We start from the raw sequence: 22,976 nt of genomic DNA, 5'->3' as shown, positions 1-22,976 counted from the left end.
TTTTGTATCACGTTGAATTGATCATGTAAAAAATTACAAATGAACATAGAAGAAACAAAATAGAAGGAGGGGAGGAGGAGAAGCACACACGGAGTAAGTAAGTGACATGAAACAAATAATAGATATCGTAATGGCAACGCTCAAAAAACTACCAGCAAAGAACGGTGGAATGAATGGCCTTAGGCCTTCTCCCACTTGAGGGGCTTGACCACTTCCCATGTGAAGTCAGGGTCCTCTCTGCCAAAGTGTCCATAAGCAGCAGTCTTCAAGAACCTGTTATTCCCACCCCTCTTGAGATCAAGGTTGATGGAGATCATACCGGGCCTGAAATCAAAGTTCTCCTTCACAATGTTGAGAATCTCCTTATCATGGATCTTCCCGGTGCCATAGGTGTCAACAAAGACAGACAAAGGCTCGGGCACACCAATGGCATAAGACACTTGCACAATGCACCTTCTGGCTAGTCCACTTGCCACAATGCTCTTAGCAGCCTGTCTCACAATGTAAGCACCACTCCTATCAACCTTGGTGGGATCCTTCCCGGAGAAGGCACCACCACCATGAGCACCCCATCCTCCATAAGTATCGATGATGATCTTGCGGCCGGTGAGACCAGCATCACCGTGAGGACCTCCAATGACAAAACGGCCAGAGGGGTTCAAGTGGAAAATGGTCTTCTCATCAAGGTACTTCTCCGGGATCACCGGCTTGATCACATGCTCCTTGAGGTCAGCTGCAATTTCGTCGTTGGTCACAGTCTCATCATGCTGGGTGGAGATTAGCACGGTGTGAACACGAACTGGAACCCTGGCACCATTATCATTGTAATACTCCACAGTCACTTGGGTCTTCCCATCAGGCCTCAGCCATGGGCAGGTTCCGTTCTTGCGAACCTCGGTGAGACGAGCACCGAGCTTGGTTGCAAGAACATGACTCAATGGCATGAATTCTGGGGTTTCATCAGTGGCATAGCCAAACATGTGACCCTGGTCACCAGCGCCAATTTCTTCAGGTCTTTTGGTAAGGTGGCCGTGCACGCCCTGGGCAATATCAGGGCTCTGCTGCTCAATGTTTACAAGGACCTTGCAGTTGTCAGCATCAAGTCCCACATCGTTTGAGATGAAGCCGATGCTCCTGCAGGTGTCACGCACGATCTTCTCGTAGTCAACGTTGGCCTTGGTGGTGATCTCTCCGAAGACCATGACCAAGTTGGTCTTGGTGCATGTTTCGCAGGCAACCTTGCTGTCTGGGTCCTGTTCGAGGCAAGCGTCGAGGACAGCATCGGAGATTTGGTCGCAGAGCTTATCAGGGTGTCCCTCGTTCACTGACTCCGAGGTGAATAGGAATGTCTCTGCCATCTTTATACTTCAAAAACTGCACAACAAGCCTAGAGTTAGTACCTAAACAGTAAATTTACAACAGAGAGCAAAGACACATGCAAAAATTTCAGCCATAAAAAAAGTTATAATAGAATTTAAAGCAAAAGTTTCATTTTTTAAACATATATACAAACAAACTGGATTTGAAGGAAGGGATTAATTCCCCTGCTCAAAGTTTGAATTCCTATTGTGACCTATACTCGAATAAAATTGAAGCCTAAGGAATGTATGAGAAACAAGAAAACAAAACAAAACTACAGACAAACAAGTACAATTACAAAATTCGCTAAAATTCTGTAATCACCAAACCCCATCTCAGTCAGCACAAGGCCCAAGGTTTATTTTGAAATAAAAAAAAAGTGATTTTATTTCTCATAAGCTAAAAGAAAGAAAGGCAATTATGAAATGATTTCGACTAGATCTGAAAGTCAAACGCGTATTCCGCAGATATTAAAGAAAGAGTAGAGTTTCACATGGATCCTAGATGGACCCAGTTGAGGAAAAAGCAAGGCAAAGCAAACCAGAAGTGCAAGATCCGAAATTGAACCACGGAATCTAGGATTTGGTAGAGGGAGAAGAAAAGTACCTTGAGAGGTAGAAGAGAAGAGAAGAGCAGAGAGATATATGAACGAGTGTGTCTTGGTCTCAACTCTGAAGCGATACGAGTTTAGAGGGGAGCATTGAGTTCCAATTTATAGGGAAACCGGGTGGCAGGGGTGAGTTAATGACGGAAAAGCCCCTAAGTAACGAGATTGGATTGTGGGTTAGATTCAACCGTTTGCATCCGCGGCTTAGATTGGGGAAGTCAGAGTGAATCTCAACCGTTGACTGAGTTGAAAATTGAATGTAGCAACCAATTGAGCCAACCCCAGCCTTTGCCCTTTGATTTTGATTTGTTTGTTGCATACTTTTTATTTGTCTTCTGGTTCTGACTCTCTTTCTCTCGTTTCAATGCCAGGTTGCCTACTCCCACACCACTCACAAGAAGATTCTACTGTTAGTATTAAATATTTTTTAATGTATTAAATGATGAATGCTTTTGTAAACAGAACAAGACTATGTCTAATAAGTGTCTTGCAACATTTTTTAAGAAATTAAAAAAAATATATTTATTATCAAAATCAAATGTATGAAAAATCATGAATAATATAATTTTATACATTTTTTTAAAAAATCTTTTAATTTCTTAATTAATATCTTAAAAATAATGATTAATATTTAACCCAAAATAATTAGTATGATTGGTAAGGAAGATATCCATGTTATGTTTGGATGTGAGTTTGAATCTGGTTACCCATGGGAGAACGAACCTCTTCAATGGTCAATGTGTAGATATTTTTATAAGCGTTTTTTTCATGGGCTGAGGCATGCTGCCATGAAACTTTTGTTTTAGAAAATAAATAAATATTGGTTTAGTTACATCTGTGGTTCCTAAAATTCAGGATAAATCTGGTTTTGGTTCGTCAAATTACAAAAAAAAAATAGTCTATCAAATTTGAAAAATATTATTTTTGTCCTTCAAATTTACTGTTTAGGGGTTAAAAATGATTTTGAAAGTCTAATGTTACCGATTACCGAACGCACGAAGTAAGTAGGAAGTTTTGAAAGGGATATGCTTGAATATAAAATCCCCACCAATTCTGACCATCGTTTAGTTGAAGTGCAAAGAATGGTCCGTAGGAGAGTTCTATAGTGCCAAATCCTCCTCAGACCAACACCATGAAAACGACAAAATTTGTTATTAATTTTTTCTGAAAGATATTTGTAAAATCTTTTGCAGATTTATCAATTAATTATCGCATTTTATTACTAAGCATGTATATGAATTGATACCAAATTGTTTTCAGTTTAATTATAATTAATAATTTCAAGTTCTAATTTGAAGAACATATAAGATTGGTTTGGTTAGAAAATGATGAATAGCGAAGAAAAGGAGGAGAAATCGGGGATTCAAAATTTTCTAATTAATATTTCTAATAAAACTAATAAATTAATATTTATTGATAAAAAAAATTCTAATTTAAATGTAAAATTTTATTAAGTACTCGCATTTTTGCGCCCTGAAATCATAATAAACAGATATCGTTCCAATCACACCAATTTTAGCCATCATTTTATGGTTTGTGAATAACATGTCTCTATCGATTGACCTAGACTTGAAAAATTACGCAAGGTTAACAGTGGAAGCAACGCAATAGTTAAAAGATTTTGGTCCCTTTCCATTTCCATTGGAGCTTGTAATAAGTCCTTCAAACAAGAATTCTCATTCGTTTATATATATATATATATATATATATATATATATATATATATATATATATATATATATATATATATATAAAGTTTAAATTGCACAAATTTCTTTCCATTGTCAAACATATAATATTTATATTATTATATTACATCGGCATCACATGGTTGTTGGTCGATTTTGATTTGGAGCAGATGAACAACGAAATGAGTTAGAATACATCGTAGTCAAATACCCAAATAAATTTTAGTACCCCTAAGACTTTTTGGTTTAGATTTCTATTTTAATTTTAATTCCATTTGGACAGTGAGAGCTCACAAATGCATGACTTTTCAACTCTCTTATGTTGAATGTTTGAATGGAACTAATGCATATACAACTTTTACAAGGAACTATTGAGAATTTTCATGAATTATGTGTGTTTCACGTCATCATGAGAAATATTCAAGGTCAGACCTGACTGAATTGGACAAGAAGAAGTTGATATTAACTACATGGTTATGGTTCACTTTACATTTTCCTAAAGGCTGCACATGTTCTGCCAAAAACTCTAATTTGCATTAACATCCTGATTATATGTTGTTAGGTGAATGATGTTGGTTATTATGTAATGCTTTTAATGTATAGTTCAATGGTCAATTTTTTAATCTTCTGAAGATAAACCATTCTTTTCAGTGTTGACTATTTTATTTTCTACTTTCTCCATTTCATAAGCATATATCTACTCTCTCATGTAAAGAATGATGTGTTGTGCTTTAAATAAAAATGTCAAAATTAAAGTTAGGGAGTCACTTTTTTTTCCATGTTGGAAGTAGAAGACTTGCATGTGGTGCCAGTGTCCATTTAGAATATCCATATATTACATAAATTGAAAAGTGAAAACTATTACTGCCACTCATTTTCATTAATTCTTGGATCAACCTGAGTCTTGGCCAAATCACTGCACTCATCAATAGCATACCTTAAAGAATCTTAGGACAATGCATCAACCACTCCAAGAATTATAACCTCTGCCTCTACGAAGCAACTGTCCTTCACCACATAACCAAAGTTTTGATTGGTGAAATTATTGATAGGCATAAATATGGCTGCACCATTTTCATGGCTTGAGGCACTAAACCAGTAGTTAGCTGCAAGAAGAGGAGATTGTTAGTTATTGGACCGAATATATGCTATTGTTTGCTTAGACTTGTGAAGAATGCTATCAATAATGTTAGTGTGTGTATGGATAACCTTCAAAATCACGATAGACTATGATGAGGTGAGTTAATCTTGATTTTGACTAAATTTTGTATGTTTGAATTGTTTTCAAAATTTAGGTATTATGATGCAAAAAAATCATTATAGAATTAAAGCAAGTAAGAATAGTTTCTATTTCTATCAAAATTAATTCTGTAAAATTAATTTTGTCACCACCAATCTAAACACAGACTTAATTATTCGTTGAAGTATCATTTTTGTATCACTAGTGCTTCTCCTGAGGAACCGCAGCTCATGAAAGTGATCAAACTATACCTTTTCCAAAGTGATGTTTGGCTTGCTTTTGGTCAAGTATGCGTAATGTTATCTGCGCATATATTTTGGAACAAGGAGAAAGGGCTGATGGGTCAGCTAAGGCTAGATACAGAGAAAGATAATTGCCCAATTCAGCACCTTTTCCTTTGGGATATAGTTTTATCTTCCTGCCAAAAGACAACATAATGAGAAATTAGGAAATTGTTAAAAATGTTTGCCTCTTGCTGTAGTTTGAAGCAAAACTTCAAGTAAATGCACTTGGGAAGCAAAATTCCTTTGTGTGAATTAATCTTATTAAAGTTTTCTTCAACAGAATATATCAGTTTATATTTATTTATTTTTGGTATGGATTCTTCATTTTTGCAAAAATTAACTAACAAATTCAGAAAAAATTGAAGTAGGAGGAGATATAAGATTGATTTAAAGATGAAAATAGAAAAAAAGAAAAAAGAGTTTGTAGATTTAAATTTTCTTCTAACAAATACTAACAACTAATATTTTTCGATTAAAAAAAAAAAAACACATCCATCAAGTTTGGAAACAACGCAGGGTTAATCATTTGTACCACTTAAAGTTTCCAGCATTGAATGGTTTAGAATCATAACACTCTAAATCCAACTTAGAGAGGTTGTCAAACTCGTAGAGGTGCTTGTATAGAATGGCTTCCTTCATCATTACCAAACATTCTCCTTTGCCTGTGCTTCTTTCTTTGCAAACAAAGACTTCTGCTCCAAAAGCACACGTGTCGTCCACCAGATAACCTTTAGAGGCAAGGTTGAAGTCTCTCAGAGGAATAAATTGATCAATTCCCCATTCAGCCTTCATTTTGTGAAATCTCCTTTCATTTCTCACAGTATCTATTAAATGCAGCGTACCAAAAAGGGTAAGAAACCCTTGCTATGCAGGTAAAAAACTGAACTATCTTAGTCCTAGCAGCACAATATTTTTTTCAAACATGGAGAAAGCAAACAATTTGTGTTAAAAAAATTATTTAGATAAACTTCTTCCTAAATACTTATAGGAGATGAAGATAAGAAGATAAAATAAATTAAATTTTTCTTATAAATTAAAATTAACTTATTTTCCTCAACTCTTGTAAAAGTTAGTTGAGAGAACTTTTATAAAAAATTGCAAGGGAAAAAACTTTATTTTTCTTTCTTATTTTCGTTTACGAAAAAATTTATCCAAATTGAACCTAAATTTACTCAATAATTTTCGGTGGAAAAGTAATTGGTAAGAAAATGTATTCAAAGAAACGGTAAAAAAAAATAGATACCCGGGCCAACTAGGTAGTTGTCGTTGGTCTGATCATGCAAAAAGAATCGAAAATTGACATAGATTTCCCATCCATGATGAAGTGAACTTGTGTCATCCAACGCCAAGTAGAGTGATATATGTTCCCTTATATTCTTGCTCTTGTTTCCACTAGGGTACAGAACTAACTTCCTACGAGATAATTGTAATTTGTAAGCACTTACATAATATAGTCATTGGACTCAAGTTATATCATCCATTGAACCGTGGTGTAAGCTGGATTCATCATTTTAGATTATTTTCAAATATAACATATAAAAATGTGTACCATTTGTAGCCTCCAGCTTCAAATTTCCCTGATTCGTATCTCTCTATAGAATTCTTCGCAAGGAGTGAAAATGACTGAATTTTCATTACGTAATGAGCTGGTGGAGCATCTACAGTAGATCGTGGAATGGCTGCAATATTATTTATTGGTGAATGACATAAAGTGAAATTTACTTGAAAAATGAAATTATTATTCAATTTGTATTTAGGCTTAATTTGTATTTATACCTTATTTTTTAAAAAAATTTAACAAATTTTACCACTAACAAATTAATTTAGCATATTTTATCCCCAATTTTTAAAAAACTTATAAATTTTACCTTCCATCATTTATTCATTAATAAACTCAAAAATTGAATGATAAAATTTATAAAAATAAAAGATAAAAAGTTAAGAGTAAAATTCGTCAAAAAATAAAAAAAGTTAGATGCAAAATTTGTAAAAAAATAAAAGATTTGGAATAAAAAGTTTAATTATATTATGAGTAAATTGATGAAAGATAAAATTCATAAGTTTCTTAAAATTAAGATAAAAATACATCAAATTAATTTGTTAGAGGATAAAAAGTGAAATTAAACAATCTATTTAATCAACATTTCACCTTTCAATTTGCATCCTGGTAAAATTATGTTGGTTTAGTTATTCAAGCAGTTGTGGGCATAATGAAAGGGCCTTTCAATAACAATTGCAGATTAAAAAAATCAAGGATAGGTGACAAGAAAAATGTATTATTATGATTATTTAGCTTTTTTGTGACAAGGAGAAGCAAAATGTATTATTATGCAGTTAGAAAGTCAAATCCAAAATTCGTCCGTGCCAAAAATCTCATTGTTAACAAAGTTTGTCAATTTTGCATTTGCATGTCGCATAGATGCATACATGCCAAAATAATTATGCAGACACACATGGAAACAGACATTTTAAAAGACATTACACATAAAAGAAGGAAAGGAGACAAACCATCTTGACTACCCATAATTAGATATAAGCTATGGCAATGAGATCAGAAAGGCCGACAACTATTTCACGTCACCACTTTGAGAATGTCAATGTTATTTATATCATTGTGTTTCAATATCCTTTCCTTGAAGAAAGCTGTTATAATTAGTTCAAGGAAGTAGGCATATATTCTCTACTTTTAGCATGACCAAAAAGCAAAAAGGTTCTCTATGAACTTTTTAAGGTTTTATCAACTATATTCGTTAGAAAGGATTGATTTCAAGCACAGGAATATTCTTTGCTTCAAATTGTATATGAAGGAATTATGTCTTGAAGAACTTTACAATTTCTTATTTTTTATCCAGCAAAAGGACCGAAAAGTGACGCTTTTTAATCATTCATTCCAATGCCAAGTATAATGAACAAAGCTTCTTCACATTGTCGCTCTTGTTTCCACTTGAATGGAGAACCATTTTTTTTTTTCTTTCAAAAACATTTTATATAAAAGGGTCTTGCACTTAGTATGTTTTGGATACCACCAAAATCATGGTGGATCTAATAAATTCACGTAAAATAAATGATTTTTCAGAAACAACAAAGAATTATTTTAAAGATATCGTGATTTCAACCTCGATTTCGTGTAATCACACTGGCATCCCAAACATACCATTGCTAGAGGTTAGGTTAACATTATATTCCATAAAATATCATGTTAATTACGACCACATGACTATGGTGTAATGGTACTCATAGAAAAAAGTGGTGTAATGGTGCATTAGCTGCAAAAAAAGTTTGGCAAAAAGCACTCAATAGATAACTAAAATGATAAGTAAGCTTTTGAACTCAGTACTTGAGGAACTCTTGCATGTTAAGGGTTTCTTTTATTTCCTCTATGAGTAAGCACTTATGAGGAGGATTAAGTTTATTATTAGGATTGAGAAGGATAATGAGATCCTCAAATTATTGTTTTTGGGTTATAAGTATTATTGCAAGTTTATAAGAATTAAGAAACAATACTAATTTTGAGGGATTTTTTTTACTAAAAAAGTTAAACAAATGACAATGTTTTTTTTAATTATTCAATCCGATAATTCAACCTAACTTGAGGTTGTGTTGGGTTATTTAAATAAAGGTGAATTCAATCCAAGTCAATTAAGTTTAATTAAACCTTGAAAATCAAACTAAATTCAAGACATGCATGGCGTTGAGACACAGGAAGTGTAAAATGCCATAATTTCATAAATCTCTTTTGAGAATGTTAAAATTCCAATTCAAAAAGCCCCTTTTCGGAATGGTAAAAAAAAATTGAACATTTTGTAAAGGGCTTTCCAGAATGTTGTTGTGTTTTACACTTCCCTTACCCCATGTGTGGTTTATGGGTGGCGACACAATGTTGGACGCGTGGGTGGCAGATCTGGTGGTGTTGCAGTTAGGTGGTGCCGGCGGCTATGGAAGATGTTGGCTGGGAGGAGGAAAGGGAAGGACATATTTGTCCATTAATGTTTTCTATGGGGGTGCAGGAAGAAAAAAAGGAAGTGCAGGAAGCAATTGTCTACCAATAATACTAGATTCTAGTAGCCGAAGCCTTTCAACCAACTGGGCTTGCAAATTGTTCTTTTGGGGTTGGTAGATGATTTAGTAAATGGGCCTAAAGATCTATAAGGTCATATGAGGCTTTTTGCACCAACCATTTTTTTTACACCCATCATATTTTTTTATAATTCCAACATTGTAAAAAAAATTATTTCCTAAAGATTAGATACTAGTAGTCTCTAAACTTGAAGCATTATTTTGAGCTACAACTAAGAGGACAGGTTGCTTATTTTTTTAATAACTGCGGAGGATTAATTATGTTTGTCAGAGCATGTTCTGCTAAAATTATGTAGCAAAAACAAAACAAGAAAAAAGCATGTTCTGCTAAAATTAAAATGTACCGTACATTAGTCATTTGTAATGCCCACTGTGAACAACATACAGAAATGAAGATGACGTTTCTCTTCTGTTTTCTGTAAGCCATTTTGCATCATTGGAGAGTTGTGAACAACCTTGCGACTTCAAAACACACTTCCCCAATCTGAAGTGGTAAACAAACTCTCGCTGCCCTATAACAATAGAGTGGCAGACAACTAAAATTAATCTCTCAAACGAGCCTCACTTTCGTGAGAAAATTAGCTACAACAAGCAAAACCAGTAGGAAGTGTGTCCAAGGAGCATTGTTCTGTCCTTTTGATATTATGCTTCCAGCAGCTGAGATGCAAAACAGAAACGACGACATTATAGTTAGCATACAAATAAAACTTGGTATACCATTTTTTGTGCAAGACAAAGGTTATAATTCCAAAGTTGCTTACCACATTCCCTTGTTGAATTAGCGAAACTTGAGCAAAGACAAAGCAAACCTTCCGTATCAGTATCAAAGCCACATGTCCCACCAGATTCTTTGCAACTTTGACATCCAGTATCAGGCACACTGAAAGAAAGCTTGATCCCATAAACCCAGTCCAAAGGGCCAACACCCTTCAAATTATCCGTGTTAAACACACTGGTATAGTGCGTGCAGTCCAATATGTTCATGCTCATGAACTTCACGGTGCTATAACTGGTGAAACAACACGGTGGAGAACTGTTTGTCAGCAAATGAAAGACCCTGAAGGCGTTGCACGAACCATAAAGCTCGTCACACGTGTGACCGGCGAAGTTGAAGCAGAGGTACTTGTAGTGGTTTAGAACGGGAGAGTCTATGGAGCAGTTTAGCAGCACGAAAACTGTGTCCTGTGATGGGGGGATTATGGCGGATTGAACTTGGGTCATTTCGAAGTCGTGGTGAGGTTGGAGAATGGAGCAGGTGGACATTGAAGGGTCATAGATTACCATGGTTTTTTTGTCATAGTCGATGGATTGGACTTTGTAAGAACCTGAAGGGGTTTGAAAGAACAAGTCGGTGCTGCAGTTTAGCATGTGTCTGAACTGGGGTGCACCACATCCATCTTCTAGGCCAAAGGGGTAATTTATAGGAATGTTGCCACATGAGGTTTTGCAAGGGGAGAGTGTGAGAGTGGGAGTGACTTGTAGCTGAAATAATAGTGTTAGTATAAGGAGTTTGAAGATGGTGAATAGCTGCATTTGCATGGTTAGAAATTAGAAGCTAGAAGATGATACAAGTGTTTGGAGGAAGGATTTTAGGATACTGATTTTTTTTACAGAGAAAAAGGTGTACAAATGGCCGTAATTTACTCGTGCAAGTTTGAATGGCTTTTTGAACGTTGGACATAGGCTGGTGCTGGGATCCACACATGTTGAAAAATTGAACTAAAGTTAAGTGGTTTTGCTATGTTATTTGTGAATAGTACTCTAGCTCCATCGGAATGCGGGGCTGTTTCAATTATTATATTGTATGTGTGCACTGCAAAAGCTTGTGCCACTAATGAGAAATTTTTTATGGACACTGTGATATGCTGAAATTGGGAGGAAAAGGCCTACTACACTGGACATCGACCTTAGTGCTGCTCTGCTCAATTTGACTTTTTTCATCTAGTTTTAGTCGAACAAGAGTGTGAATGCTGCTAAAGAAGGCCCAAATACTAAAAGTGACTTTAATATGATACTGTTATCATCAATGGTACTGTATTGATAACCAACAAGGCTTTCTGAAAGGAGCTGTCTTGAAAAACTGGGGGAACATATTCTAATTATTTACTGTCTCTTTGAATTAACTGCAGAAGTTTAGAAAATGATCATGATGTAGAGGCTTCTGATTTTCAATCTCTCATGTTTTTCTTTCTGTCATGGATCAAACCGCGTGTGAGAATATAAAGGAAAGGCCGTGGCATGGAAAGAACGTGACATGTTTGGCGACCAATAGCGTACCATACACGGTTTCAAATCCAATATAGGTTATACTTTCAAAATCAAATTTTCTTCCTTTATGTTTAATGATTCAGATTAATTATGCTATCTCTTCAACTATTAACACAGTTGTACAACATAAAAATGAAAATTTAGATGAACAAATTTCAACTCAAGTCGTTAACAAATTCAAAGATAAGCAGTCAAAACACATCAAGTTAATTTTCTTTTGCAAAAATGCATTACACCAATTTCATACCCGAAATCTAGGAGGATTAAAAACAACCGTTGAATTGCCATTAGAGTAAATCAATGAAAAATAAAATTCTTAAAGATTACTGTCATGGGGATGTAGCTCAAATGGTAGAGCGCTCGCTTTGCATGCGAGAGGCACGGGGTTCGATCCCCCGCATCTCCATTTTCAATTAATTTGAAAAATAAGCAATATTCTTTTTATTTTTCTCTTATCTCGAAAAAGCGGAATCTGCCATATAAAAAGCACACACATTCCCGCCAATATGCAAGAGAGCGGGTGACGCAAAACTAGGGTTTCTGTTTCTCTTTCCGAACTGAGTAGCAGCTCTGACCATGGCGGAGGACCTTACTCATATCGCTCAGTTGCTCGACCAAACCCTCAGCCCCGACGCTACCGCCGTCCGCACTGCCACCGCCGCACTCGATCTCATCTCCCTCACTCCGCACTTCCCTTTCTACCTCCTTTCCATTTCCACCGGTAATTTAATTTAATTCACCTATTCAACTCCTCCTTTCGGAAATCTTATAATCGCGATAATTCTCGTTTCGTGTTTCGCGAACAGGTGGAGGAAATCAAGGTCAGAAAATCGCTGCTGCTACCTATCTCAAGAACCTCACTCGTCGCACTGTCGATAGTACCGGCGTCAAGCCTTCCAATGTGAGCAAGGAGTTCAAGGAGCAGCTGATGCAAGCGTTGCTTCAAGTCGAGTTGTCCGTTCTCAAAATTTTAGTCGAAGTGGTATGCATGTAAATTCTGCTTTCTAGTTTCTTATGAACTGTGTTTTGTTCTGATTTCTGCTCGTGTGTTATATGTGTGTGTGTGTGTGTGGCTAAGTATGTATGAGTATATATGAATCTGATTGGTGAGTGATTCTGTGGTTGCAGTTCCGTGCCATTGCTGCTGCTGATTTTGTTAAGCAGAATTTGTGGCCGGAGCTTGTGCCTAATTTGCAGTCTGCTATTCAGAATAGCCATCTTACCAGTGGTTCGAATACCAAATGGAGTACTGTAAATGCACTTCTTGTTCTCCATGCTCTTCTCAGACCTTTCCAGGTACTCAAATTTTTAATAAGCCTGTGCTTGTGAGATTTTGGATTTTTTGTTAGTTTGGCTTACTGTGTGGTTCTAAAATATTTTTTTAGTTCTATTAATTGTTTTTATGAAACTCTGTATGTGTTCGATGCTGTATGGCTTTGGAGAGTTCAAATTGTTAAAACTATTAGTGAAGATGATAATGGTGGGCTTTGGTTGCTTTTTAATAAGTATGTGCTTCTGAATTTTTGAAGTTTTTGTTACTCGATGCAGTTTGCCATAATGTGCTTCTATAGTAATGTTTTATCTGTATTATTTTAGAAAACTTTGTATGTGATGAGTGCTGAATGGCTTTGGTTGGTTTGACTTATGTTCAAAATCATTCCTTCATTTTGCAGTATTTTTTGAATCCTAAAGTTGCTAAGGAGCCGGTACCACCACAATTGGAGCTTATATCCAAAGAAGTTCTTGTGCCTTTGCTTGCTGTTTTCCATCAATTTGTTGAAAAGGTGTTGTGTTTTTCTTATTTGCCTTGCTCACCTTTTCTTATGAACTTCACTTCTGAGTGATTGTATGATGCTTGGATCAGGCTTTAGCAACCCATGGCATAGCAGAAAAAGAAACTGAGAAAGTCCTCCTCACTATATGCAAATGCCTACATTTTGCAGTAAGTATTGGTTTGATGCGTGTATACTTGACATAAAAAATCTATATATTTGTTATTGTCTGCATTGATTTGAATATATTCAATAATGGGGGAGCTGAAGCCTAGAAGTTAAATGATCTTATTATCTAAATGGAATTCTTCTGTTGTCTTCTGGTTGTATTGTTTGTGATGTCTATACTCTTTTGGCGTAGTTTTGTTATTAAATTCTATTAAGTCTACACTACATCTATAAGTTGGCCTTGGATGCTATGAGCCAAATCCATCTAAAAGTTTCAGTTGGCCTTTGATGGTATTAGTTTTTGGCTCATCAGCTTTAACTAGCATTTGTGAAGTCATGATGCTAATTTTTCCCAATGTGATTTGCACACAGACTATTGTCAGTATTGCATAGTGGTTTGTTAAAAACAGACGAGTGTATTACAATGGAAACATAAGTGCTACCTCTTTTTTTGTGATCTGCAGCCACATTACACTGATTTTTTAGAACAATAAGTATGAAAATTACTTAGTGTTATTAGACTCCTTGTCTCTTATTTATACTGAAAAATAAAGTGTGTGGGAGAGATAGACTCATTATTCTCGTCCTGTTATTAAACTTGTTGAAGAGAATTTGGTTCTTCACTGTGAAAAGGAAAGCTTTCAGCTAATGTGACATATTATGTTCTCTGTTACTCTTTGCTATCTAGTCCAAGACTTTATGCTAAATTTTTCCCCCTGGTCTAATTTCTTTTTGCCATTGCTATTTATTTGATATTCTCTTTAAAATGGTTATATCTTTTTCTTTTTATTTGAAATTTCTACATATAGGTGAAGTCCTACATGCCATCAACTTTGGCTCCTCTACTGCCTTCATTCTGTCGGGACCTAATGAGCATTTTGAGCTCTCTGAGCTTTGATAGTATTGTCAATCAAGAAGATGAATATTTGACAAGATTGAAGACTGGAAAAAGAAGTCTGCTTATCTTCTCTGCCCTTGTAACCCGGCACAGGAAACATTCTGATAAGTAATATGGTTCATACAGTTTTTCTTTTTTATTGTTTGAATATAAACTTTTTTTTATATCATATATTGAAACATATGCCCTTCATTTTCAGGTTGATGCCAGAAATTATAAATTGTGTTTTAAACATGGTCAAACTTACCAAAAATACCAGTGTAAGATATTGTCATTAATTCTTGTACTTAATAACTGGTTTAGTAGTTGGCCTGAACAATGGTTATGCTTGCTGTTCTGATTTTTTTGTTCTAAAATTCTGAACTACTCATTGATGCTCTTCCTTAAACTGTTGTCTGCTCAGCATCTTATTTATTAACCATCTGTATTTATTTTCCACACTGCTTCCAAAATCCAGATCTTTATTTATCTGTAACTTGATTCTGGACTTGTTACCTTGATATTTATTATTTTATTTCCTCATATTTTGGATGTTCCAAAATTTGAACTGTCATGTTCCTCTTGCAGAAACTTCCTTTCCTTTCAGAGAGGCTATTGTCCCTAGGTTTTGATGTAATTTCAAATATACTGGAGACTGGGCCGGTAGGTTTCTGATTTTTTTTTCTAGTTTCAATTATTTTAAAATTAAATTTCAACATCTTGATAAGGTTCAATTTCAATTTATGCAGGGATGGCGATTAGTTTCTCCACATTTTACGACTCTATTGGAATCTGCAATCTTTCCAGCATTAGTCATGAATGACAAGGTCAGAATTTATTTAAAAAATAACATGGATATTTGTTTTGCTTAAGAATAATAAACTTGTAAAATTTAGTTGCTTAACATACACTTTTTCTTGTTAATTTCTTATGGAAATGTTAATGCATAGGACATGTCAGAGTGGGAAGAAGACCCAGATGAGTATATACAAAAGAATCTTCCTTCAGATATAGTATGAAATTGATCTTTTTGTAATTTGTGTTACCTTAATTTTTAGATATATATCTAACCTGAATTTTATATTTAGGGTGAAATTTCTGGATGGAGAGAGGATTTATTCACAGCTAGAAAAAGTGCAGTAAACTTACTTGGTGTTATTTCACTGTCAAAGGTTACTACACGAATAAAAACTTATTAATCTACGCCTTAGTTATTACCATGGCTCATTTTGTCACTAATGTCTACAGGGTCCACCAATGGAGACTGCCACTGACAGTTTATCTTCATCCAAGCGTAAAAAAGGTCAAAAGAACAAAAAAAGCAATCAACGCCGCTCTATGGGGGAGTTATTGGTGCTTCCATTTTTGTCCAAGTTTCCCATTCCTTCCGCTTCCAACTTGTCTCAAAAGAAAATCTTGAATGAGTGAGTTTTATGTATGCTTCACATTTGCATGCCTTAAATAAATCCAAATTATGCTTTTAAGATCAATGACATGATCTATGATGATAAATACTTTGTTCATTTGTTAATGTATATGTTTTTAACTGCCTATTGGCAAAGCAACAGTATAGATATGGAAAAATGAGCAGTACGTATGCATTTTCTTTTGAATCAGCTTCAACAGAATTTATCTAGCTGAATTTGGTTTGTGTTTTCTTTCAAAAGCTCTCTAGAGAAGCTGCCAAAAAAATCGATTATTTTTACAAGTCAAGTTAATTCAATCAAACATGCAGGCTAATCAATTGTGTTTATGGCTGTAATGAGTTTATACCCATTTGATGCCTTACACATTTTGTTGTATGTTTTGTGTTGATAATTCTTAATTCCTTTCTATAAGAGTAATGTATACTCTTATAAGAGTATACATTACTCTTATACTTTCTGTTCTTTTTTCCAAAATAACTTCCTTCTGATTGAAGGGGACAAGGTTGTTTCTTATGTAGATATCCTTACTCTATGTTTAGCTTATTTCCTTTTCATTTTTTTGCTTCCCTTTACATGAACATGCTTAATTTTTAATTAATGTTTCTGTTTTTTTTATTAACTTTATCTGCATGTTCTTGTTCCATCATAAACCATGGCAGTTACTTTGGCGTTCTTATGGCATATGGTGGCCTGCAAGATGTGAGGACTTTTCCCCTTTTGTTTGACAATCCATCAGTGTTTCAATGCTAAATTACTAAAAGGAGTTTTAAATTCTGCCATTTCTTACAGTTTTTGAGGGAGCAAGAGCCTGAATTTGTAACAAGCCTTGTTCGTACCCGGATTTTGCCACTGTATGCAATAGCTGTGTCCCTACCATACCTAGTTGCTAGTGCAAACTGGGTACTTGGAGAACTAGGCTCCTGTCTACCAGAAGTAAGGCAGAATGTCAACTAACTATCATAACTCAAGAAATTCAGATTCAAATTGCTTCTCAATATGCTTTCATGTAACTTTTGTGATGAAATACCTTCAACACATTTTTAGCTGATCCCAAGTTGGTTTTTGTCTTTTCAGGAGATGAGTACTGATGTATATTCTCAATTGCTCATGGCATTGGTCATGCCAGATAGGCAGGGTCCTTCTTGCTATCCTGTGCGGATTTCTGCTGCTGGGGCAATTACCACACTACTTGATGTGAGCTTTTTTAGTTCCCTGATATGTTTTGTACTGGGTTGTTCTTATTCTCTCTTTCTCGTTTTCACTACTCAGCTTTTGTTTTCTTTTTCAGAATGACTACTTGCCCCCTGATTTTCTACCCCTTCTCCAAGTAATAGTTGGCAACATTGGAAATGATGAGAATGAGAGCGAGAGTTCCATCTTATTTCAGCTTCTCAGTTCTATTATGGAAGCTGGAGATGAAAAAGTTGCAGTCCATATCCCACTTATTGTCTCATCAATAGTGGGTCCAGTCTCAAAATGGTTAACTTCCAATCTGGAACCTTGGCCTCAAGTATGTTGATCTTTCTTGTTTATTTATTGGTTAATAATCATTTCTATGGGTTTCACCAGACAATTCCTATCACATAATAACATTAAATCTGGGTATGCTATTGCTGAATATACATAACTTTGTTTCAAAGTTTTATTGAAATTTCTTGATATGAATCCAAATGGTTTTCGAGATTGGAAGTTTTAATGATTTTGGTTGGATGAAATTAAAGACTTATTCACCTAGGGGTTTGCCAAATTCAACACTTTGTTTTATATGTTATCTATATTACTCCTATTTGTCTGCTGTATAGTGTTTTTGTAGCAAAGTATACAGTCACACATGCATGCAAATAACATTGCATTTTCCTTTATTTATATATCCATGTTTGCCTCCATGATAACGCTGAGTATATTGTTTTTCATGTCTGCGGGGATGTGTCTATCTTGCTTTGATTGAGTTTTGAGGCAACACCAGTCTACTTTTGATATGTGTATGTATGTATAATAGGTGGTTGAACGCGCAATTGCTGCTCTGGCAGTTATGGGTCAGACTTGGGAAGACTCCAGGCCTGAAGAATCTGAGTCAGATGAGTCTCGTGAAAAATGGGCTACGGGTAAAGTGGCAATTGCTAGAACTTTTGCTGCACTCTTGCAGCAGGCTTGGCTTACCCCTCTGTGCACACTGGTCAGTTTGAGTGCCTTTCTAAATTGAACTTTGATTTTCTCTACTTTTTTGTTCCCAAGGGAAAGCAAAAAAGAGAATATAAAGGATTTAATGAAGCTTTGATTTTTGATGATCTACCTTGTCACATTGTATTTTTTTTTCTCATTTGAATTCCTCAAGTATTTTTAGTGACCACAATAATAATGTGTAACACTTTCTCTAATTTATATTTCTTTATTGCTATTTAGGGCCATCCTTGTTTTTAGTTCCTGGAAAATAAATTGTTTTCTTTTGGCTCCTTTTTTTAATTAATGAAAGTGTGCCATGTAATCCTTATTTCCATAAATGAATGACCAAAACAAGATGATTTTTTTTTTTTGAAGGACAAGGATTACATTTGAACATTTTCATAAATGAGGTATCAAATGGAGACAATTTATTTTTGAGATTAAAAATGAATATTGCATTATTTACTGGGGCAAAAAACATATTTAAACCTACCAAAATATGTTTTCATGTTAAAGTTTTATTATGTTTTCCTGAATTTGATAAGGATCAACAAGATCAGCAGGCTCCCTCCTCCTCATCATGCATAGAAGATTTGTCAACTTTGCTACAGTCTGTCTTGCTATCTATTGATGGAAATCACATGATTCAAGAGCTTAAAGTATCAGAGCTGGTGTCAGTTTGGTCTGAAATGATTGCAGAGTGGCATGCATGGGAGGAATCAGAGGATTTATCGATTTTTGAGGTGATTAAGGAAATTGTGAATTTAGATTGCAGATATAAGCTGAAAAACTTTGTTGTAAAAGAGATGCCACCTCCTCCAGCTCCGCCTGTTCCTGAACGTTCAATTGTAGAGGGCATTGGTGCTTTCATCAGTGAGGCAATTAAGCAATATCCTTCTGCAACATTGAGAGCTTGCTCATGTGTCCATATATTATTACATTGTCCAACCTACTCACCTGAAACTGAAGGTGTAAAGCAGTCATTGGCTATTGTTTTTAGTCAGGCAGCCTTCTCTCGATTTATAGAAGTTCAAAGCACACCCAGTGCACTTTGGAAGCCTCTATTGCTTGCTATATCTTCCTGCTATTTGTGTTATCCTGATATTGTAGAAGGTATTCTGGAGAAGGGCGAACACGGAGGCATCAAAATTTGGGCATCTGCTTTGTGTCATGTATCCAATAGATCTTTTGAGCCTGGTCTGACAGCAGAGGCTGAGATGAAGTTAGTTGGTAAATAGTTTGCTTTTTTCAAGCATTACTAAATTTACATAATATTTGTTTTTCCATTTTTCTAAGTAATAGTATGCCCTATCTATCGATTGTCTTAATTATTATATACTCTATTCATATTTACCTTGTTTTAAGCAATTTAGCACGCCATTTTGTTGTGTGTGCTGAAACTTGAAATGTTGATTGTTGAAAAGGGAAAACTTTTCTGATCACGAACAACCTGCTTGGGAACACTTTTAAGAATGTACCCTATATGGTTCTTCATTGTACTTTTTGTTTTTCTGCTCATAATTGATGAACATTCAACTATATATTATTTGAATGCTGCTATTCATCCTAGTTTAAGTTCTAAGTCATTAGTAAACACCGTCAAACAGTTGAAACTGTTTTTCACAACTTTGTCTATTTCTTTGTGGATGAATTTTAGTGATGACATTGGGCCGATTGATTGAGCAACTTCTCAAACAAGGGAACTCAGGCAATGAAATTCAAAACTGCTTTACTTCACTGTTGGAGGTATCCATTCAATTGAAAGAAGCACATGATGGGAAAGAAGATGAACAAGGATCTGATGATGATGAAAATGAAGATGATGAGGACGAGGATGAGGACAGTGACAATGATGATTATGATGAGGTTGACCGTTGCAGTGTTTTCACATAAGAAATGCTAGCAACGCGCACTCTAACATACTCTTAACACTATTATTACCTGGAATTTGTTGGAAATCATAAAATTGTGTGGGTGTCACTCCATATTTATTGAACCCCACTTATGATTATGTTCTTGTTAATAAATTTTCACTAATAGAAGAAAGTGTGTTAGAGAGAGTATTGCTAGCACTTCTCTTCTTCACATATATCTCATTATTTTTGCTGTTAATACCAAATCAATATCTACCTCTTTGCCTACAGTGTTCTCTTGCTTACTCATTTTTAGTTTTTTGGTTTATTTGTTTGAATAGGATTCTGGAAGTGATGAATACGAAGAAACAGAAGAAGAATTTCTTAATAGGTATGCTAAAGCTGCTGAGGCATTGGAAAATGGTTCAGCTATTGAAGAGGGGGATGATGAAGATCTGGAACTGGAGCTGGAATTAGGTAAGCCTTTTATTTATATGCATAAATACGTACTTATCTGCTTTTTATTTTGTACATGCATCGTCAATATACAAAAAAAAAACCCTTAAAAAATGAGTTAGTTGTTGCATCTTTATAATTAATCCTGATTTTGGAGGTGGTTGCATCACAGCAACCAAGAACAAGTGTTTGGTTTAACGTTAGATTGAAGGATACATTCCATGCACGATTTGTGAGAAGTAGGAATTCAAAGTTTTTGATTCAACGGCCGTTTGAGAGTTTTCCAATGGTAAACCAAACACACTTATTCTTGAAAATCATTTTGAGATATTAATGAACTTCAAAAACCACAATGATTTAGCATGCTTGGATTTTCAGACGCAGCATTACTTGTCATCCATCTCTCCTGATCGTAGTTTAGGGTTGGTTATTCACAATTTAATCATAGATGGAAAATTTACCGTTTCTAATCCTTCCAGTGTTGCATTATCCGAATACAGGTCAATTAGTGGACGTTAATGAACAAAATGTATTGTTGTCCTTGATAGACAAGTACCACCATGTGCTGATACGAGGACTAGTTTTGCCATCGGAGCTCGTCATGAATTTTCTGAATGCCTTCCCCGGGTACGGTTCGTACTTCCTGCAATACAGATAACCATCGTTTGTTTGTGTTATATTGTCAAGGTTGTGTGTAAATGAGAATTTTCATTTATTCAAGAAAAGTCTTGGTTTTGATATGTGTGTAAAGGATAAAAATTATTATTATTATTATTATTATTATTTTTTTGGGGGGGGGGGGGGGGGGGTGTTCTGGAAATATCTAGTTGCTATTCGTTGATTTGTATAATTATTCTTTAATTGGGGAGCGAAGCAAGGCGTTATTTACAACGTCGAGATTTCAAATGAGTTGAGGCAGCATGCATGCATGGAGCTGCGAAAATATACTGTTGAACAACTTTTCAGATTTGTATCGTTAATGGTTTCTGTGCTGTGGCGGTGTAGGAAAGGAATTGGATCTTTTGGAGTTTAAAATTAAACTGCAATTATAATCCGAGGTACTTAGGTTTTGCAAAATAAAATCATGTTTATTTTAATGGAAAAAAGAATATTTTCAAGGGTTTAGATCTTTGCTTTTAAAACTTAGTGTAGAAAATCTTGATCCATGCATGTAAAATCTACCCTTGTTGCAATTTGCAAGTCTATATTCGCTCGGCGTCTGCCTTATTTTTTCTGAAACTGGTGGATAGTAGAAAGCTCTTTTTAGACAAAAAAAAAAAACTACGTAAGAATAATCATTTCTGGTGGCCATAATTTCTTAGATTGCATGTTTTATCACTTAACTATCATTATTTTGTGAATTTTACTTATGTTTTGTGTGTTCATATTATTATCTTGTTTTCAAATTTTGTGCATTTTATATCATGTCGATAACAAAATAATGTCAGGAACATATAAGCATTTAGTTACACATTTAAAGAATTGGTAAAATGCCTAAAAATTAAAAAAAAATGATAAAAAGCAAAATAATAAATTTTGAATTCTTCGTGATCATATGTTTTTGAAAAATAGATTTTAAGCAGAGGTTTTATTAATAATCAAATCCTAGCAAAGTTGTGTCAAGAAAAAAGAGGTCATCTGTAACATGTAATAACAAGTACCATGTTGTGATATTAAAAAGAACAAGGAGCATGTTATAGTAAAAGAGAATTTCTAGAATTTTCTCTTGCTAAATAATTACTTTCTTAAACAAATACCCGTTGAGTTTGCATATTTTAATATATATGAGATGAAAATGGCTACTTGCGTTTTGCAAGACCAAATTTTTTATGTTGTTTAAGTTAGATTGCCGCTATGCTAAGCAACTTAACGAACTAGACCTAGCCCAAATACACCAGGGAAAAAAAAATGTTAAAATACAATGAGTAACCCTATAAGGGGGACACTTAATACTATTTTGATCCCTTGCCTCTCCTTTATCTCCAGTGACATCATTGTCGGTGGAACAATACGAAGGACATTATGCGTAACGAATCAATTATTATTATTAATGAAAAATGTTGGATCACATACCATATATTTTAACACATTCTTTCAAATACTAAATTCTTTATTATATTCATCAAAATTTATTAAAAATAATCTATGTGTAAATCTTACATCAATAACCATTAATGAAAACTGTGTTTTTTATTCAAATGATCTAGGGATCAAATCCTAACTTATCCTTGATTTTTGTGGGAACTATTTTGTATGAATGCCATAATTATAAGAATAATTTCGTATGAATGTCATAATTATAAAAACAAACATAATTGTGTAAACCTCACTTTTTAATTTAATACTATAACTCATTTTTATTATTCACAACAATAAATTTGTGCATAAATTTGTTTGAGGAAGGAGAAGTCATAGATGAAAACAATTGTTGTGCCATGCATCGTGCTGGTGTTTGTGAAATGTCACAAACAACATTATTTTTCGGGACCGTCAATTTAAAGGGTCTCATATCCTGAAAAACATTAAAAATATTTTTGGTCAATGATTTTTGTACAAAAGAATGAAAAACTCTCTGATTTTCTTCTCCACTTGGTGGTAACGACCCTTTGTTTTATCTCAATTCATAATAGAAGTATAGGGCTCACTTTTGGTACATAATACCTAACATCTCACTTACTATGAGTTAGGCATTTTTTTGATGTAACTATGCAGATGTATTGCTCTTACTAATCTGCCT

At 34.7% G+C, this 22,976-nt stretch overlaps 3 protein-coding genes, 1 non-coding gene and 1 pseudogene across 6 annotated transcripts; 2 read left to right on the top strand and 3 right to left on the bottom strand.

The window, feature by feature from the left end:
• Positions 1-2,109, bottom strand: LOC100820392 (S-adenosylmethionine synthase). The gene is made up of 2 exons (XM_014778198.3): positions 1,966-2,109; positions 1-1,374 (listed from the first exon to the last, which is right to left on the bottom strand). Exon 2 carries the CDS (start codon positions 1,356-1,358, stop codon positions 180-182), a length of 1,179 nt encoding a protein of 392 aa, XP_014633684.1. The 5' UTR covers positions 1,359-1,374; positions 1,966-2,109; the 3' UTR covers positions 1-179.
• A 2,296-nt stretch (positions 2,110-4,405) lies between these two features.
• LOC100779090 (uncharacterized) lies at positions 4,406-7,831 on the bottom strand. 2 transcript variants are annotated; one of them, XM_003528549.5, is made up of 6 exons: positions 7,687-7,831; positions 6,728-6,857; positions 6,422-6,591; positions 5,711-6,002; positions 5,146-5,312; positions 4,406-4,760 (listed from the first exon to the last, which is right to left on the bottom strand). In XM_003528549.5, the coding sequence occupies exons 1-6, from the start codon at positions 7,700-7,702 to the stop codon at positions 4,603-4,605; spliced, it is 933 nt and encodes a 310-aa protein (XP_003528597.1). In that variant the 5' UTR covers positions 7,703-7,831; the 3' UTR covers positions 4,406-4,602. The 2 variants fall into 2 exon arrangements, with proteins under 2 accessions (XP_003528597.1, XP_014633685.1); XM_014778199.3 differs by having other exon boundaries at positions 4,408-4,760; positions 6,728-6,836; positions 7,687-7,796.
• Positions 7,832-9,560: 1,729 nt separating this feature from the next.
• On the bottom strand, positions 9,561-10,907 carry LOC100778026 (uncharacterized; annotated as a pseudogene).
• Positions 10,908-11,856: 949 nt separating this feature from the next.
• Positions 11,857-11,929, top strand: TRNAA-UGC (transfer RNA alanine (anticodon UGC)). Its single transcript has one exon. It is a non-coding gene; the product is annotated as a tRNA-Ala (tRNA).
• Positions 11,930-12,006: 77 nt separating this feature from the next.
• On the top strand, positions 12,007-20,977 carry LOC100783023 (importin beta-like SAD2 homolog). 2 transcript variants are annotated; one of them, XM_006583918.4, is made up of 21 exons: positions 12,008-12,244; positions 12,330-12,505; positions 12,652-12,819; positions 13,197-13,307; positions 13,388-13,465; positions 14,273-14,469; positions 14,561-14,621; positions 14,929-15,003; positions 15,090-15,167; positions 15,291-15,353; positions 15,429-15,512; positions 15,589-15,764; positions 16,427-16,466; positions 16,557-16,700; positions 16,842-16,961; positions 17,056-17,277; positions 17,767-17,943; positions 18,476-19,160; positions 19,588-19,796; positions 20,125-20,260; positions 20,740-20,977. In XM_006583918.4, exons 1-21 carry the CDS (start codon positions 12,100-12,102, stop codon positions 20,895-20,897), a joined length of 3,303 nt encoding a protein of 1,100 aa, XP_006583981.1. In that variant the 5' UTR covers positions 12,008-12,099; the 3' UTR covers positions 20,898-20,977. The 2 variants fall into 2 exon arrangements, with proteins under 2 accessions (XP_025985123.1, XP_006583981.1); XM_026129338.2 differs by lacking the exons at positions 20,125-20,260; positions 20,740-20,977 and having other exon boundaries at positions 12,007-12,244; positions 18,476-19,152; positions 19,588-19,792.
• The last annotated feature ends 1,999 nt before the right edge of the window (positions 20,978-22,976 follow it).

This window comes from Glycine max, chromosome 7 (assembly GCF_000004515.6).
Source record: "Glycine max cultivar Williams 82 chromosome 7, Glycine_max_v4.0, whole genome shotgun sequence".
Taxonomy (NCBI): Eukaryota; Viridiplantae; Streptophyta; class Magnoliopsida; order Fabales; family Fabaceae; genus Glycine; species Glycine max.
This window is presented reverse-complemented; position numbering and strand designations above follow the sequence as displayed.